Source organism: Phyllostomus discolor, chromosome 3 (assembly GCF_004126475.2).
Source record: "Phyllostomus discolor isolate MPI-MPIP mPhyDis1 chromosome 3, mPhyDis1.pri.v3, whole genome shotgun sequence".
Taxonomy (NCBI): Eukaryota; Metazoa; Chordata; class Mammalia; order Chiroptera; family Phyllostomidae; genus Phyllostomus; species Phyllostomus discolor.
This window is the reverse complement of record NC_040905.2, coordinates 118,038,288-118,053,013: the sequence shown is the minus strand read 5'-3', so window position 1 is coordinate 118,053,013 and position 14,726 is coordinate 118,038,288. Positions and strand designations below refer to the sequence as shown.

Here is a 14,726-nt window from a genome sequence, read left to right as displayed (position 1 = left end):
TCCTGACTACTTTCTTCCCAGCTACCAGCCCTAGGGCAGGAGTGCATGTCTCCTCCCACACAAATAGACAGGTACCTTCCTGGCCCTCATCCTGGGAGTCAGCACCAGATCCTCAACTCAACTTTATACCAATAATTTAATAGAAAATTAAAATAATAAATAATATGAAACAGATTGAGAAGATAGCTGAGCTGGTGCAGGCCCAGGCCAGCCTAACACAAAGTTAAGGAGGTAGGGAGAAAGGTAAGGGAAAGGAGACCAACTATCCTGCACAGTGGTTGGGGGGCAGCTCAGAATGTGGTGGATGTTAAGGGCTGGCTTGACACTTTGGCATGTATAATGTACAAAAAAAAAAAAAAAGAATGGGAATTCTAAATCATTTTAAACCAGCTGGTAAGGGAAAATAGCAGGACAACAATGGTGATGAAGGAATGAATGTAGGCCTCTGAAGGACTCTGACTGAGGGAAAGCGCTGGAATGTACCGTGTTATTAGCAATGAAGTGGGAATGAATGGAAAACAGCCAAAGTGAACTATACCATGCAATAAAAGGACAGAGGGAAGACCCACGACTTGGCCAGCAAAGCCGGGGCAAAGGTGTGGGAAGAGGGACTGGGTCCCAGTGGCAGGAGGAAAACAGGAAAAAAGGTCAAGATTAGTCTTTGAAGACAATCTGTTGGCCGTGAGGACGTTCGTCATGGGTGATGTGGCGCCGGACATGGATCCTGCGGACACGGTGCTCTCGGTTCTCCTCATCCTCCCCTCGGCCCACCCCACCACCTCCAGCTACACCCCCTGTGGCCTCCAGGAGGGCTGGGTCTGGGCCCCGGGGAGTCTCGTAGATCAGGATGTTCAGAGTCTCCTCAAAGATCCGGGCCTCTGGGAATTCCACCTGCAAAAGGCCAGCAACCCCCAGCTCCCACCCTATGGTCCAGTCACACAACCACCCCTTCCCCCAGCTGCTCCTGCATTGGTACACCTCTGAGTCTTGGCAGTCACAGGTTCTTTGGCCTAGACTGTCCTCTTTGCAACTTCTTTACTCAGCAAAGTCACACTTACAATTCAAGGTCCAGCTCTGAAGTCAGGTGGTTATTTGTTTTCTCTCCTTTGCTACCAAGTCTCTTGGTATATTCTTTCATTAGACAAATATTTACTTAATGACTGCCCCGTACCAGGTGTTGCAAACACTGAGAATGTAGCAGTGAACAAAACAAAGTTTCTATCCACAGGAAGTTTACATTCTAGGGGGAGGACACAGACATATATTTAATAAAATATACACTGTCAGAGAATGACAAATGTTATGGGGAAAAAACTATAGCAGGAAAAGGGGTGGGGATGGTCATGGCTCGGAATGTTGTAAGAGAGAGCTTAGAGAAAACCTCACTGAGAAGACGACATTAGACCAATTGCAAAAGGAAAGTGGGGAAGGGAGCCATGTGGGTAACCAGGGGAAGAGCAGTCTGGGAAGAGGCAATAGCAAGTGTAAGAACTCTGGGACAGGAGTGGGCTTAGTGTATTATTTGAACATGAGCAGCAAGGCCAATACAATGACATGGAGTGATGAAGAGAGAGCAGGAGGGATGAAGCAAAGAGGTGACTGGGGGTTCCCCTTCTGTGGGTTGGAGTCATATAACTAATAACTCTTAAGCTGCGTTCTAGTTGTTGGTTTATCTTCCTGTCCTCAAAAAAACAGGAAGTTTCTTGGAAGCTGGGTCATTCATTCATGCATTCAATAAATGTTTCCTAGCTTCCACTGTGTAATAAACTCTTTCACTAGCCTCCACTAGTGCTAGAAAGATAGGAACAAAATATTGAAAAGATGCAGCCTTACCCTCAAAGAGCTAACACCTGGCTACTAAAGTAAACCCCCTTTGTCTGAGGTTGTTGAGGTGAAAATTCAGGAGTGAAGGTGTCCCAAAGAAAGTGATGCATGGCTTGGGTCTTAAAGATTAAGCACAAATTCATTAGGTACACAGGGATGAGGAAGAATAATCCCAAGTAAATGGAACAATGTGTGCAAAGTTGGGCAGGTGTGAAATAGCGTTGGGTACTTAGAGACTTGCCAGATCTCTGAAGTGTCTGAGGCACATCCATCACATGAAGGTCAGAAGAGACCACACACCGACAAGATCATCACAGATGAAATTGTATGGCATCATGGTTTACACAGGTAAGGCCCCAGAACTCGGAACTCTGTCCTGACTCTCAGTGATGGACTTTCCCCTGCCTGATCTGCTGAGCTGCCTTTGTCTAGGGTCCTGGTCCTGCCAACCACCATAGCCCTCCCTAACCAGGCCCTGAACCCCTTCTGACCTTGGTCTGCTTCTTCTCCGTGGCATAGACAATGGAGGTGCAGCACACCTCGGCGATTTTGCGGCCCTGCCCGTAGAAAGACCAGCAGCAGATCTCGTCCCCCAGTACATCCTTGAGGAAGAGCAGCCGCCCATGGAAGCGCAGGGCCAGCTTGTCAAACAGCTCGATGTTCTTAAGTAGGTTGTCATCTGAAGTGCTGAAGACCGGGGCCCAGGGGACCTCAGCACAACTGGCTTCCCTCCCTCGGTTCCCCCCAGCATAGGGCCCACATACCCAGACTCTGGTCCTGTCCATGGGTTTGGCACCCAGCAGGGAGCTTTCTCCACCCCTAGGGCCAGGCCAAGCAGGCCTCAGCAAGGAAATAAGTAGCAATTGCTGAGAAAAATCCCAACACAGCAGGGTGGCTACCCACAGTCTCTGGAGTCAGGCTGCGTCACCTGGCACCCTAGCTCCACCACTTTTTAACTGGTGAAACTAGGCACATTACTTTACCTCTCAGTGCCTCGATTTCCTTAGCTGTAAAATGGAGATCGTACCTCCCTCAAACATTGTGAGAATTATGTGATTTAATATATGCAAAGCACTTAAGAGTAATGCCTGTTATAAAATAAGCCCTTAGTAAATGCTAGTCATTATCATCTTATCCTCACCTGAACCCATTTACTGATAAAACTGATGCTCAGAAGTGAAAATGACTTGCCTGAGGAACTCAGAGGGTAAGTGGCAAAGCTGAAATTCCCATTCAGGCAGGCACCTTTTTTGTTCCTCTCTGTGGCCACAGCCCTCCCCTTGGGCCAGGAGCAGGGCTGTCTTAAGCCCAGGATTCAACCCAGTGCACCCCCCTACCCCCACGATGGTCACCTGGTATAGGAGTACTTGTTGTTACTGCGGTTGTGCAGGAGCTTCACCACCGGCTGTTGAGGGAGAGAGGATGGAGAAGGGTGGGGATCAGGTTGCAGGGAGTGGCCCCCAACCTCCACCCTACAGGGCTCAGGGGCCTCACCTTGGAGGTGCTGGCCAGGAGCTGCTGCTCCTCCTGGGGAGATGTCACCATGGGGATGAGGCACAGCGGGGACAGGTTCTCCCTTTTTTGCTGGGGAAGAAGCGGAAGGTAGTTAACAGCACAACCAAATGTCACTCATTCACCCACCCACTTAAAAGCCCTCAAAAGTTGTTTGCTACCTTTTGGGGGGAAAAATCCAGACTCCTTAGTTGTCCACAAGGCTCTGCAGCATCCAACATCTCTGATCTTGTCCCTACCCTTCTCCCCCACCGATGGCCATTTTATGGCACATCCAGCTTGTGCCCATCGAGCCCTTTGCTCTTCCCACTACAAGAGTGTCTGCACTCAGTTGTCTGTGGGACTGGCTCCTCTGTACCATTCAGATCTCAACTCAGATAGTGCCCCTCAGAGAGTGTTGGTCCTCCTCCCTAAGCTCTGATTAAAGCAGCCTCCTCTACTTCCTTTTCAAAATATCAGTTCATTTTCTTCACGGCACTCGGTTCCTCACACTTCCCGAGGTTTTGGTCTATATAGCTTATGGTCTGTCTCTTCCCATCTAAGTGGTAAGAGCCTAGGATACAATAGATGCTCAGCAAGTATCTGTTGAATGAATAAATCTGGCTTGCTGGGAGGTTGGAGATAGAATAAGAACAAGACACACAGGCTAATTTCTTTTCCTCTGTCTTCTAGAATCTTCATGTCAAAACTCCTCTCACCTCTCCCATCCTAAATACAAGACGTGCAATTCTAACACAAATTCCAAAAAGTTTTTCTTGACATATCCATATAACTTTTTCTAAAATTAATATGGAATAAAAGTCTACTAATATTTAGGTCAAGTTTTAAAAGGAGCCAAGAGGAAAGACCAACCCTACCAGATATTAAAACACCCTACAAAGCCATAATAATGAAAAGTGTGGTTTTGGTGCAGAAACAAACACAAACAATGGAGCACAATAGAGTTTGGAAACAGACTAATGTATATATGAGAACTGATATTTACAATAAGGACACCAAAAATCAGTGGGGGAAGTATGGAATGTGTTTTGATTATTGCTGTGTAACAAATTATTCCAAAACTTAGCAGTTCAAATCAACAATCAACATTTTTCAGTTTCTTACGGGTCAGGAGTTCAGAAGGGGCTTAGCAGGGTGGTTCTGTCATGGGGTCTCTCATAAGGTTATAGTGAAGTCAGCCAGGGCTGCAGTAATCTGAAGGCACAACTGAGTCTGGAGGATATATTTCTGAAAAAGTTTGTTCATATGGCTGACAAGTTCATGCTGGCTTTTGGCTGGAAACATCTGATGCCTGTCACTTGGGCCTCTCCAAAGGTTTGAGTGTCCTCATACATGGCAGCTGGCTTCGCCAAAGCAATTAACTCCAGAGGGAGCAAGGTGGAGGCCTCATTGTCTTTTATGACCCAGTTCTGTCAGCCCTATTCAGTTTAGGAAAAAACTACACAGGAGAATGGATACTAGAAAACAAGAATCATTTGAGAGTTTCTTGGAGGCTGGCTCTCATTGATTCAAATCCCTCCCATACGCAAAACACACTCGCCCCCTCCCAAGATCCCCCAGAGTCTTGTCTTATTACAGCATCAGCTTGAAGTACAGAATCCTGTCATCTAAAAGAAGTCCAGGTAAGGATGAGGCTTCTTGGATGTAGTTCCTTAACTACTGTTCCTTAAGTACATTTGCTCTTGATCTGAAGACCTGTGAACTAGAGAGACAAGTTTTCTCTTCTACACACCCAATACACAATGGTGGAACAGGCATTAGGATACTCACAGGCATTAAAAGACTCTTGTTCAAAAGGGTAGGGTGGGGGGTCACCGCTCTATGGAAATTCTGTAATCCAGTTGGACAAATGTTGGGAGCTCTCTGATGCCTAGTCTTGTCCCAAGATGATTCTCCACAGTGCTTGGCTCTGCCGAGTCATCCTTTTCCATGAAACTGTCCATGCTTGCAGCTCCACGACTTCCTTAGCCTGTTTCCTGCCTGGAAAACTTTGGGGGTCTAAAGTCTTATTCTCCTCTGGCACTGTCTCTGTCCCTTCTAGTGTTTCTGCTGATAGAATTCTCTTAAACCACACACATAAACCTTTGTGAGATACACTCTTCTCCACTTTGGGCTCATGCCAAGAATGCTGAGGGACAACACCTTAAGCTTTTTAGTTGTACTATTACTTGATGAAATGCTTCTCTGAGGTGTCTTCTTGGATATTTTTGAAGGCTTAACAAAATATTTTACAATCACATCCTCAGGTTCATCTTTAGACCATGTTTTACTGAAAACACCCTATATTTGATCTATGCCTAGAAGTCATTTGTTCATTTAACATCACTCATTATTTGGAAAGGCTGGGAATTTCCAAGCCCAATAATTCCTGGCCCTTTTTGTTCAACTCTTTCTCCATTGGCTTACCATCTCTTTCATTTTACTGTAAGCAACAAGAAACCTGGTGGCAACTCCAATATTCTGTCTGGAAATCGCTTTAGCTAGGTCATCCAGTTCATCGGGTATGTTTCCTACTTTCTACATTATTGTAAGAGACAGTGTTGCTAAACTTCTGCCACTATATAACAAGGTCACCTTTGCACCAGTTTCCAGGAACGTTTTCCTCACTGCAGCCTCCTCAAAGATCATCAGACTTCCATAAACAGACTCATTAAAACTCTTTAGGCTTTTATTATCAATCTCCCTCTTCCCAGTTCTAAAGCCACTCCCACATTTCAACTTTTTGTTATGGCAGAATCCCACTCCAGGTACCAAAATCTGTTATTTATTGCTGGGTAACAAATTACTATAAACTTATTGGGTAAAACAATAAACATTTATTATCTCACAGTTTTTGGAGGTTGGGAACTTGAGATTGGCTTAGCTAGGTGGTCCTGGCCCATGATCACTCATGAAGTTGGAGTCCAGATGTTGGCCAGGGCTGTAGTTACCTGAAGACCTGACTGGGCCTCAAGGATCCGCTTCTGAGACAGTTCACCCATATGACTGAGAGGTTGTGCTGGCTGTGGGCAGGAAGCTTCAGTTCCTCACCAAGGAGACCTCTCCCTAGAGCTGCTTGAGTATCCTCACATGGCAGCTAGCTTCCCCCAGAATGAGTGACCCAAGAGAGGGGCAGAAACAGAAATGACCTAGCTTTAAGTCACACATTATCATTTTTGCAATATTCTACTGGTGACATAGGTCAGCCCTATTCAGTGTGGGAGACTACTAAACAGAGCCAGAATAAGCAGGAAGCAAGAATTTTGGACAATTTTGGTCACTAGCTAGCATGGATTAATAGATGGCAGTGGGAAAACTAGCTCACTTTATGAAGGACAAAAAGTTACATCCCTTTGTAATTCACATTTACAAAAGTGAATTCTATTAGACAAAAAGACTCACATATGAGAGATAAAACTATAGAGATATTAAAACTATGGAATGGAAAAAAAGCTTCTTAAGATCTTAAAAAAGAATACACATTTAGGAAAAAAAAGAAGGAATCTGACTACATTAAAATCAAGAATTTCTCCAGTTGACAATGGAAAGTGTGACCTTACAAATAATCCCATGTAATAAAGGCAAAGGAATGACAGAATTATAATTATCTTACAACTCTAATGAAATTATTGATTCAGGTAAGGGTAATCAGTTGCTGTGTGGTTGACAGGTAACTGTCATTCATACAGTGCCAAAATAACATCACACAGATTACTTTATAGTTAGCAACAAGGGAATATAACTACAATGGAGGGATCACACCAACATCACCTGAATCAAGGGGTTAATTCTGAGCATCACTAATGATGAGTCATATTAACAATATTATGCCCTGGCTGATGTGGCTCAGTGGACTGAGCACTGGCCTGCACACCAAAGGGTCGACAGTTCAATTCCCAGTCAGGGCACATGCCTGGGTTGCAGACCAGGTCCCCAGTAGGGGGCACGCTAGAGGCAACCACACATTGATGCTTCTCTCCCTCTCTTTCTCCTTTCCTCCCCCACCCTCTAGAAATAAATGAATAAAATCTTAAAAAAAACACAAACGATTATGGATGTCGATATAACATAATATGAAATACATAAAACTACCTAAAATGTATTCTAACCAAAATGTTTAATATCAAGCCTTTAAATCCATCATTTAGCTTATAGAAAATTCAGAATGGGGCCCATTACAAACCAAATGATACCACAAGTAAACAACCAGACAAATTTGGAAACTAGGTTATTGTGGAGGACCACTGGTGGGCTCTTTAACAAGTCAGCATCATGAGAAAAAAGGGACTGTTTGGGGTTGGAGGAGCCTTGAAGAACATAATAACCAGACATGATGCAAAGATCTAGACTGGGTCCTTATTTAGATGAGCAAGCTATAAAAGACATTTCTGGAATGAATGGAGAAATTTGCATATACCCTGGATTTAGACAAGATAAATTTTATTGACATTAAAAGATGGCAATTATTAACAAATAAAGCAGATTACAAACTGCACATATGACATGACTGTGTTTTGGCACATGCACACAAGCACATGCATACACACACACACATACCCAAAAAGACCTTGAAGGACATTTGCTATTTTGAAAATTTGTACCTAAATTTTAATTTTCTAAATTTCTGTAACATATACATATTGCTTAAAAATAATAAAATGGTTATTTACAATAATAAAGGATTTCCATTCAACTACAGACATTACAGGCAGCTGACATTCTAACAGAAAAAATACTTACAACATCTAAAACTGACTAGAGGCCCTGGTCAGGTAGCTCAGCTGGTTAGAGCATTATCCCAATACACAAAGGCTGCATGTTCAATCCCTGGTCAGAGCACATGCAAGAATCAACCAATGAATGCATGGGTGAGTGGAACAACAAACTGTTGTTTCTCTCTCAAATGAATAAATAAACATAAAATAAGGAAAAAATTACATAAAAAGAAAACTGACTAGAAATTATCTGAAACAGACTTTTTCAGTTGGGGTTCTTCAACTGAATCTGAAAACCCAGCAAATAACATGAGTAACTATTTTCTCAACTCTCCCAATGATGATAGGTAAATAGTACTATTTTAGATACATAAGAGAACAGTAAATTTATTATGTAGGATACATACCTTAGGGTAAGAGGGCTTAATTCTCCCTATAAGCTAAACTAAAATATACAAGGATCACCTGTAAAGCAACAAGATCAAAAAAAAAAAAAAAAAAAAAAAGCTCAGTAGAAAATTTGGTAAAGAATATGAATAGGCAATTCATAGAAGGGGAAACCACAAAAAACTAATATATGAAAAGATCTCATTAGTAATCGGGGCATGCAAATAAAAATGAGATCACTCTATACTAATTAGATTGGCAAAATCAGAACAATGGATCATACCATGTGTTGCAGAATGTGCAGAAACAAGATACCTTATGCACTGCTGATTAAGAGTATAAACTGCTACAGCCATTTGGGAGAGTAATCTTGATGATACTGTTGAAAGTCATTTGTATGTGTCCCATGACCCAGCAATCCCACTCCCAGCTACAATCATGAGAAACCCTGACCCAGCACCCACTAGGGCACATGTATAAGGATGCTCATGGTGGCACCATTTGTTGGGGCAAGAAGTGGGGAGGCAATCTAGGTCTCCATCCTCTAGTATGTAGAGCAGCATAAATAGATCTTGAAAAAAGTGTTGAATTACCCGGTAAGAAAACAAAACACACGATCCATAACTCAATGCCACTAATGGAAAGTTAAAATGCATATAAAATAATGCTTTAGCTGTCCTGACTGGTATGGCTCAGTGGCTGGGTATGGTTTCACAAACTGAAAAGTCACTAGGTTCAACTCCCAGTAAGGGCATATGCCTGGGTCAGGCAGTGTTGCAGGTCAGGTCCCTGGTTGTGGGTATGTAAGAGGCGAACACTCAATATTTCTCTCCCTCTCTTTCTCCCTCCCTTCCCTCTCTCTAAAAATAAATAAATAAAATCTTTTAAAAAAATTTAAGAATGCTTTAGCTTTTCAAGAGTACAAACATAATCCAAGCATATGTATCAAAACTTTAGAATTGGAAGGGTACCTATGAAGGAAAGGGACATGGCAGGGGATTGAAAATGAAGAAAAAAATAAGAAGAAAAGATTTCATAGATGATTAAGTGTCATACATTGAGGAATATGATGAACTCAATATTCTGTACCTAAATCTTAAAAACAAAATCCTCCAAACAATCAAGCAAACACTAGTCAAGTGAGGTAGGAATGGTCTCAGGGAAACCTGGAAAAGAGATAGCTGGAGTACAGAAGAAAAAGCACTTGCACTTGAAAGTCAGATAACCTGAGGCTGAATGTGAGCTCTGAGCTTAGTAACTCTTTGACCTTGGATGCACCCCCAACTTCCCTCATTTTTAAACAAATATCAAACAATGGTACAAGATGTACATACAAGCAGATAGTGGAATTACTCCTGACACACAGGAGTAATTCTGTGGGTGTGAAAACATTAGATAATCATTAGATTCAGGAGTGGGTGTGAAATAACATTAGATAAATGTAAAACTATAGCTCAGGAATGTACTTCCAAGAACATCCAGTTCAAACTGCAAGCGGTTAGCCATTAATGGGTCATGAAACAAGTTAAATGTGTCTCAAACAGCATTAACAGGAAAAAAAGAAACCAATATGTCAGACTGTATTTCACTGAAACTATCATTTTCTAAATCTTATTTCAATTATTTATATATATATAAATATACATATATATAGCATTTTATTTTTTCTATGGGAGGCAGTCACAAAGTTGGAAAAACATAGATACAGCCCAAAGAAATCCTATACTTTTGGATTCCAAGAATAAGTATTTCCCAAGATAATAGACACCTGCTCATAGTTGCCACTTTTTAATATATAAAGAACATAAAAAAAGAAACCCTTATAATCTCCATTAATATTGGATCATAAAAGGACATTTTTAACATTGTAAAAATAGGAGAGAATAAAAGGCTTTATGTAAAACTCAATACATTGTACATATTTTCTCATTTTCCTATCTTTTGGAACATGAGAACAGAATGCCAGAGGTAGGAATTGACTCACTCAAGGTTACCCAGTTAGCTGTGGTGGAGGTGACACTTAACCCATATGTCCTCGGAACCCTAAGAGATCTACAGAAATGAAGCACAGAGGAAGGGCTCTGGAACCCCCAACCCTGTTTTATTGGGGGTGGCCCTGCTTCTGAGATTGCATTGTAAAAAAAAAATTTAAGGCCCTGGGGTGGGGTGGGGTGTTGCCTGCCAGGATAGAACCAGATTGCAGAGGTCATTATATTCCAGTTTAAATTTAGATTTTTTCCCTAGTGGCACAAGAGAGTTATTTATTATCTGATTTCTGAGCAAAAGGGAGAATGAATTGGGATTATGTCTGAGGATAATTAACTAGGTGATAGCGTAACAACTGGTTTGGTGGGGTAGAAACAAGAAGCAGAGAGAGAAGTCATTTAACCACCAAAACAGTCTTGGTATGAGATGTTGAGGGGCACCCTGGCTGAGGCAGCAGGAATACAGAAGACAGCACCCATGAATTTTCCAGGGTCATGGCTAGACAAAGCCAGGCCAGAGGCAGCCTCTCTAGGAAGTACCCCATATTTCCTTTTATTTTTTTAATGTCCTGATATCTAACTACTTAAGCTGCTCTCCAGGGACATGGGCATAGGGGTGGAATTCAGGAGGTGGGGAAGGGACCCTCACCTGCAGTGCCAGCTGACAGTCCTCAATCAGGCCCTGTACCAGGTAGTAGCGTGCCTCACTGAGGAGCTCCCCCAGTTCTCTGGTGCTCTCAGGCAGTGGCACAGACCCATCCCGAAGGTAGTTGAGGATTGTACCAAAGTGGCGGCCGCTGCGGTCAATCAGCACCCAACCTGGTGGGGTGAGGAGAGGAAAGATAAAGGATGGCTTTTCTGGGGGCCCTGGAACTACTAAATTTTTATGAAAAGAAGGATTCTAAAGTCTCAATTTTTCCTCAAACTTCTGCCTTAACCAAGAATATACTGTTAAAACATGCCCAGTGAGTGTTCCCCATAGACCCCTTTTCAACCCCAAAGAGAGCTGATTCCCTCCCAAGTCTGTCCTACAATGAGAAGGTTCTCACCATGAGAAAGCTCTTCCAGATTACCTTATCAATAACCCTCTACCCTTTCTTGTTAACTCTAGCCATTCTATGTAATTTAAATGTCTACTCCGCCCTCTAAAATCACTACCATTTTAACCTTTATATTCATCATAGAACTTATTACTATCTGTAATTACATGCCCCCCTTTTTTGTATGTTTACTTGTTTACTGTTATCCCCTGTCCCCACAAAAAAGTAAACTCAGTAAGGTTAACCTCCTCAGATTCATTTACCAAAAGAAAGTATCTTCAGCACTGCCACTTTACAAATACCTACTGAATAAATAATTTCTTCACCTTTAGATTTTTGAAAACTGACCTCCACCTCCCCAAATGTTTATTTTCCTGTTCTCACAATCCTTGTTAACCCCCTCTGAATTCCACCCCCCACAAACTTGAAGCTTCCACTTGGCATGTGGGGCCCAAACCTGAATGCAACACTCCAAGAAGGTAAGGTTCACCTGCCAAAGAGAACTCTCCCCCCTCCACTCCGGTGTCCCTGGCAAACCCAGAGCAGCCTTCTCCATCTACAATCTGCATTTACAGATGGATTCCCAGAGTGTATTAAGGGAAACACTGAGACCCACAAGATCCTCCAACTCTCCAGGCTGGTTGTGAGCAGTGCTAAGATACAGTGGGAAACAAAGGGCTAGCCAGTTGGGAAAAACTGATGAAGATGGCCTGGAAGGGTGCTGCTGGCAGCAGGGCTGGTTCCCAAGTTTTTTTGAGCTGAGGAGTGAAGGGTGGGAGAATTGGGTGGGAGTGATAATGAAAATTCTGAAGTGACAGGTTGAATCACTCACCACAGCGCCTGGCAGAGTTGGGGAGGGGAAGTTGTTCACAAAGTGTATGTAGTTATTGCTGGGGGTAAAGACTGGAAGAGGAAGGAGATTATGAATGAAAAAGGGGAGATGAGATCGGGTGTGGGGGTTGGTGGAGGTGAGAATGACCTGACTGGATGGTAGTGAAAAGAGAGAAGGGGCAAGAAGACACTGGGCGAGGAAAAGACTAGGGGTAAGCATCCAGAGGATGGAAGACAGCACAAGCGAAGGCATTGGCAGTACCTCCGGCGTCCGTGAGTACCTCCGCGCGGCCGCTAAACATGGTCTTGAGCATGGTGTCCTGTCCCGTGAGGGTGCGCAGCGTAGTGTAGTGCAGCGAGCCCCCCACGTTCAGCTTCACGTACTTGCTGTTCGGAGTCTGTGGCTTGAGACCGTCCGCGGCGGTGCCGGGCTCGAATCCCCAGGGCTTAGGGGCTTCCAGGGACAGGGCCTCGGCCGCCGCCGGGCCCGAGGCCTCGGCCGACATACCGGGTGCTGGCGGCGGCCGGCGACCTTAGGCTCTTTCCGTACCTTCCGCTCCCAAAGACCCCGCACCCGAGCCCCCTGGCCAGACGGCTGGACCACGCGCCCACACGTCGCCGCTACTCAGCGACATTGGCCATCAGTCCCAACGCGCCGGTACCTCCCGAGAAACTCAGCCCAGCAGCTGCGCAGGCGCCTCAAAGTACCGTGCCCAGCCTCGCGAGGCCGGAAGTGCGGAGCATGCGTATTGGCCTTCCGCTGGGTAACGGGTCCTGCGAAGGGCTGCGGGAGGCTGAGCTGGGGCCACGTGAGGTGCACTCCCTTCGTTAGTACCGGGGGCCAGATCCCAGAGGCACCTGGCCACCTGCCTGGTGTGGACAGCGACGTCCCGTCTGGGGGTTGGGTTTCTACTCCCAGAGCGGTTCCCGGGCAGGACGGGAAGACTGAGGCCCAGAGAGGCAGGCGATTGGGCAAGGTATCCCGCCTGCCAGCTCCCCAAAAACAAAAAAACCCAAAAATCCAGCTGAGTGAAGATCAAGTCGGCTTTATTCAACCATTCTTGAATCAGCATCCCATCTAGCAAATAAGCACTCCCCAAGCTACAGAAAAAAGGTTTTCAAAGGCAAAAAGGGGGCAAAAAAGGCAAAACAGCAACAACAAAAAAAAAACAACCAAAAAATCCTATTAGCAAAAAATACATTGTTTCGGGCAAGGTCGCCCTCCCAAGGGGACTGGAGGAAGTCATTCCATGTTAACGGGTTAAAAGTTACACTCCTGAGAGGTCTTGAGGTTACAGTTAGGTTAGGTATTAAGTCTTGGTTCGCTGATGCGCTTAGCACAGGTGACTCCCATTCTGGGCCTGTTGTTTCTTTTTAACAAGGCGGAAGAGGGGTGGCGTCCCCCGGGGAGGAGGCAATATTGCTAAGATATGCAGAGTGTGAGTAGGTAAGATCATCACGGAGGGCTTCTCTGAGGAGGTGGTGATATTGAGCCGAAGCTGAGAGGAAGTGGCCAGGAAGAAGTGTGAAGACAGAGTTTCATGCAGAGGGAAGGGCAAATACAAAGACCCTAAAACAGGAACAAGCTTGGTATATTTAAGGAGTAGAAAAAATGTCAAGGATGGCTGGAGCAACTGGGCAAAGGAAAGTTCTTAGATCCCAGTGTGGTGAGATACCCAACCGTGAAAGAAAGAAGACAGATAGAAACATGTTGACAACAAAGTGTGGTGAGAAATGTGATATAACCATACAGCTTAATGTCTGGCAGGCAGATTTGCTGCAGGGAAAACTAAACACAGAATTATAGAACTATAGGGAGGAAGTGGTGTGTTATGTCCCTGGGAACCGCCTTGTTTAATCTCTTTTGCCCAGAATCAGGACATTTTCCCTGGTCTCTCATCAGTCACAGTTGGCCTTTGGCCACGTTCTGGAGGTACCAGGTTGCACAGCACCATGCTTACCGATCCTTGAGCCAACTAAATCTGGGCCAGATACCTACTTCCTTCGTGTTTTCTCATGGTTACTCTAATTTATATCCTTATCTTCCCAAATGATAACAGTTTCACTAGGGACAGTTTAGAATTGCAGTAGCTATTTTGGGGAAGTTTTGACAAAAACAAGATTGTTTATTTGAGAGGTACCTCAGAACAAAAGGGGAAAAAACTGTCATGAGGAAATTGTTTTGTTTGTCAGACAGATTATTTTGTTGAACATAGGCCATCTTTTACTTCTGTGCTTTGTAGATTAATAAATGCTGCCTTTTTAAAAAAAGATTTTTATTTATTTGTAGAGAGAGAAAGAGAAGGAGAAAGAGGGAGAGAAACCGATGCATGAGATGCATCAGATGTATCGATCGGTGCCTTGCACAAGCCCCCAACTGGGGACCTGGCCTGCAACCCAGGCGTGTGTCCTAACTGGGGGTCAAAACTGCAACCTTTCAATTTAATCCATTG

General features: G+C 44.1%; 1 protein-coding gene across 1 annotated transcript; it reads right to left on the bottom strand.

The window, feature by feature from the left end:
- Positions 1-117: 117 nt before the first annotated feature.
- Positions 118-13,035, bottom strand: KCTD13 (potassium channel tetramerization domain containing 13). Its single transcript, XM_028509318.2, has 6 exons — positions 12,536-13,035; positions 11,052-11,221; positions 3,319-3,408; positions 3,177-3,229; positions 2,316-2,511; positions 118-891 (listed from the first exon to the last, which is right to left on the bottom strand). The coding sequence occupies exons 1-6, from the start codon at positions 12,777-12,779 to the stop codon at positions 655-657; spliced, it is 990 nt and encodes a 329-aa protein (XP_028365119.1). The 5' UTR covers positions 12,780-13,035; the 3' UTR covers positions 118-654.
- Positions 13,036-14,726: the final 1,691 nt, after the last annotated feature.

Coding starts and splice junctions, on each gene's coding strand:
- KCTD13 (XM_028509318.2), bottom strand. CDS start 12,779: ATGTCGGCCGAGGCCTCGGGCCCGGCGGCGGCCGAGGCCCTGTCCCTG. Junction 3,409..11,051: donor ACTGTCAGCTGGCACTGCAG/GTGAGGGTCCCT, acceptor CTTCTTCCCCAG/CAAAAAAGGGAGAACCTGTC. Junction 892..2,315: donor CGGAGAAGAAGCAGACCAAG/GTCAGAAGGGGT, acceptor GGCCTTTTGCAG/GTGGAATTCCCAGAGGCCCG.